The sequence below is a fragment of the Gavialis gangeticus genome, unplaced genomic scaffold (assembly GCF_001723915.1).
Source record: "Gavialis gangeticus isolate Ggan-Ray unplaced genomic scaffold, GavGan_comp1, whole genome shotgun sequence".
Classification (NCBI taxonomy): Eukaryota; Metazoa; Chordata; order Crocodylia; family Gavialidae; genus Gavialis; species Gavialis gangeticus.
Genome location: NW_017729001.1, coordinates 17,534,909 through 17,537,604, shown reverse-complemented (window position 1 = coordinate 17,537,604; position 2,696 = coordinate 17,534,909). Strand labels below are relative to the sequence as shown.

At 42.2% G+C, this 2,696-nt stretch overlaps 1 protein-coding gene across 1 annotated transcript in view; it reads left to right on the top strand.

Annotated features, from left to right (window-relative positions):
• The window catches only part of TXNRD2 (thioredoxin reductase 2), a 41,672-nt gene that overhangs the window by 31,153 nt on the left and 7,823 nt on the right, over positions 1–2,696 (top strand). Inside the window, exons 13-14 of the mRNA XM_019506976.1 lie at positions 962–1,057; positions 1,320–1,412. Of these exons, the coding sequence (XP_019362521.1) occupies positions 962–1,057; positions 1,320–1,412 (189 nt within the window). The remainder of the gene's footprint in view (positions 1–961; positions 1,058–1,319; positions 1,413–2,696) is intronic.

Genomic DNA, 2,696 nt, shown 5'->3' with positions numbered 1-2,696 from the left:
TTCCGGGTTCACTGCCAAGCACCTGGAGGCCCCCCTGCACTCCTGTGGGATGCTCCATCTGCCCCAGCATCGCAGCATTTACGAACCGCCTGCTACCTTGAGGTATGTAGAAGAAACATTTAAAGCTGTGTCTGTGGGCAAATCGCTGATTCTCTGAATCTGCGTCGAATCTTCAGATTGAGCTGAATCAAATCGGGGACAGTGATCCGAATCAATGAATCGAATCGCTGTCATCAATTTCAGGCTGAATCTGAATCGAATACAGCTCATTTTGCACACCCCTACTCCTTACCCATGCTCAGCAATTTCAAAACCTGGGCGGGAGGAAGCAGTCAGCTAGTCTCATTAGGTGAGCAGACCTTTTAGAGTAATACATATAACCTTAAGAAGTTTGTGTGGGTCAGCCAGGGAATCTTGCTGTTGGTATTTGAAGCCAGTTTTTAAGGTTGTCAGTTGCCAGGGATGCCGGGCGAGTTGAGTTGTAAAAGTTTTGGAGTGGCCACCTAACAGGGCTGTGTGGGAATCTGAGAAGCCTCGACTAAAATGACAGCCAGATCATCCAGCATTTCAGAGGTATTTTTATAAATGTTGCTTTGTCCCACCAGAACCCTTCCAGCTACTGCTGCTTCGATCCCTCCGTGTCATTTCCCTCCACAAATTCTTGATTTCTTCACCTTCCCAGACAACTTCCTCCTTGTGCCTGTTCCTTCTCTGGCTCCTTGCCCTTGCCTCAGATGGTGTTGGAGCTTGTCTTGGTTAGAATTCGGGGGGGGTTTGTTAGAACTTCCTACCCAGTCTAATGCCCATCTTCATATCCTAATGCTTGCTCATTACCATGCTTGGACCTCTGAGTGGTTAGTTGAAATCCCCAAGTTTCTGTCTCTCTCTACCAAACACCTCTTGGAAGATCCTGATCTATATTTGCCTTTCAGCTGAAGCAGACTTTGTGATCTCTTCTCAGGGGCGCCCAGAGCTAACACCTACTGCAATAGCTGCAGGAAAACTGCTGGCTCGGCGTCTCTTCGGCCAATCCTCAGAACTGATGGATTATGACAGTGTGAGTTACTATTTCCTTTGATTTTTGTTTTTATTGCTTAAAAACAAAGCCTGCCACACCTCTAAATCAGTAGGATTCACTTTTTTAATATGGGGACCAAGCTTTCCAGGATGAATTGGTGAAAACTATATTGTGCATTTGTGCAGTATAACTAGAGTCCTTTTTGCTGTTGCCAAAATTTTCCTTAGAGCTACTTGGATGGCAGAAGCCTTTGTCATCTAATTCAATGGAAGCATTTAATGGGTTTTTTTGGGCCATGCAGGTACCCACTACGGTTTTCACTCCTTTGGAATATGGCTGTGTAGGACTGTCAGAAGAAGAGGCAGTGGGATGTTATGGAGCAGATAACACTGAGGTACAAAAAAGATTTTTAATTGGATGGAAGGAGCCTAAGCATTACTGTGGAGATAGCAACTTTCACCTCTGTAAGATGTGATAACTGGTAAAACTGATTAGTAGGACCAATTGTTGAGTAGTTGAAAAGATGGAATGGCAGTCAAAATGATGATAGCCATGAAGTTGAGTACTTGAAAAGATGGAATGTGTTTATTTCAGAGAGGGCCAAGACTTTTAAAAGCAGGGGTGCCACGGGTAGCTTGAGACATTTTTCACTCAGTCCCTGGGTTTTTTTAAACACTAGTTGCTATTTTTAATGGTACAACCATCATTAAGTAACTGTGATATCTTGTTGGGTCTTCCAAATTAACTGACCCAGACCTTTATTTACCTTTCTGATGCCTCTGAAAAATACTCAGATAAACAGAGTGATGCTATAGTTGATTGATTTGGCTGGTCCCTGGTCTGCTGTATTTATGCCTTCCAGATTGAAGAGTATAGCTGCCTGAAGAATATAGAAGAGTATAGCTGCCACATGCAGGCAGACTTTGGATAGTTGTGCTTTGATGCACCATTGCTTGAGGGTGGGGATGGAATTGGGGGTGAGGGGAGAATCCAAGTTAATTGCCTTTGTTTGACTATAGCTCTCTTATAACAAATCAAGTCTTCAGTGAGCCATTTTTGTAAATAAATGCTAGAGTATTGTTATTTAGCTTTCATAGAAAGCTGTCTAGATCTTGCTTCATACAATACGCAATAATGCAAAATACAGTAATTAACAGCTTTCTCATTTACATCTATTCGGTTCCTTTTCCCCATGTCTTGTGTTGCTGTTTTATGTTGTTTTTTGTCTCTCTAATCTGAAATTCAGTGTATGCTTTAAAATTGACATCAGACTTTCTAGTGTTTGATGGTAATGCATTGATTTCTAGGTTCTAGCACCAACTGGAACAATATAGATTGTCTCAAAACTATTGTTCTTGTCTAACTCATGAAAGCAGTGTATTTGTATAGTGCATTTGATTGACTGAGCCCTGTCTATAGGTGAGCTTGAGGTACTGACACTTACTGGCATGTAAGAAAGAGTTGGATTGATAGGCTTAAATTGAAACCTGAGGCAAAATCAACAGTGAAAAGGTAACATTGTTTCCTAGGCAGTCTGCAGAAATTAGCCTTAGGTTTAGCCCTGCAGTTCATGATTATAGATATGGAGAACTTGTCGTTCTTTGTATTTTCTACAAACTGTTATTTACCTTTATGGCCAAAAGACCTCTGAAGGACATCTGGTTGGGGGGGGGGGGGG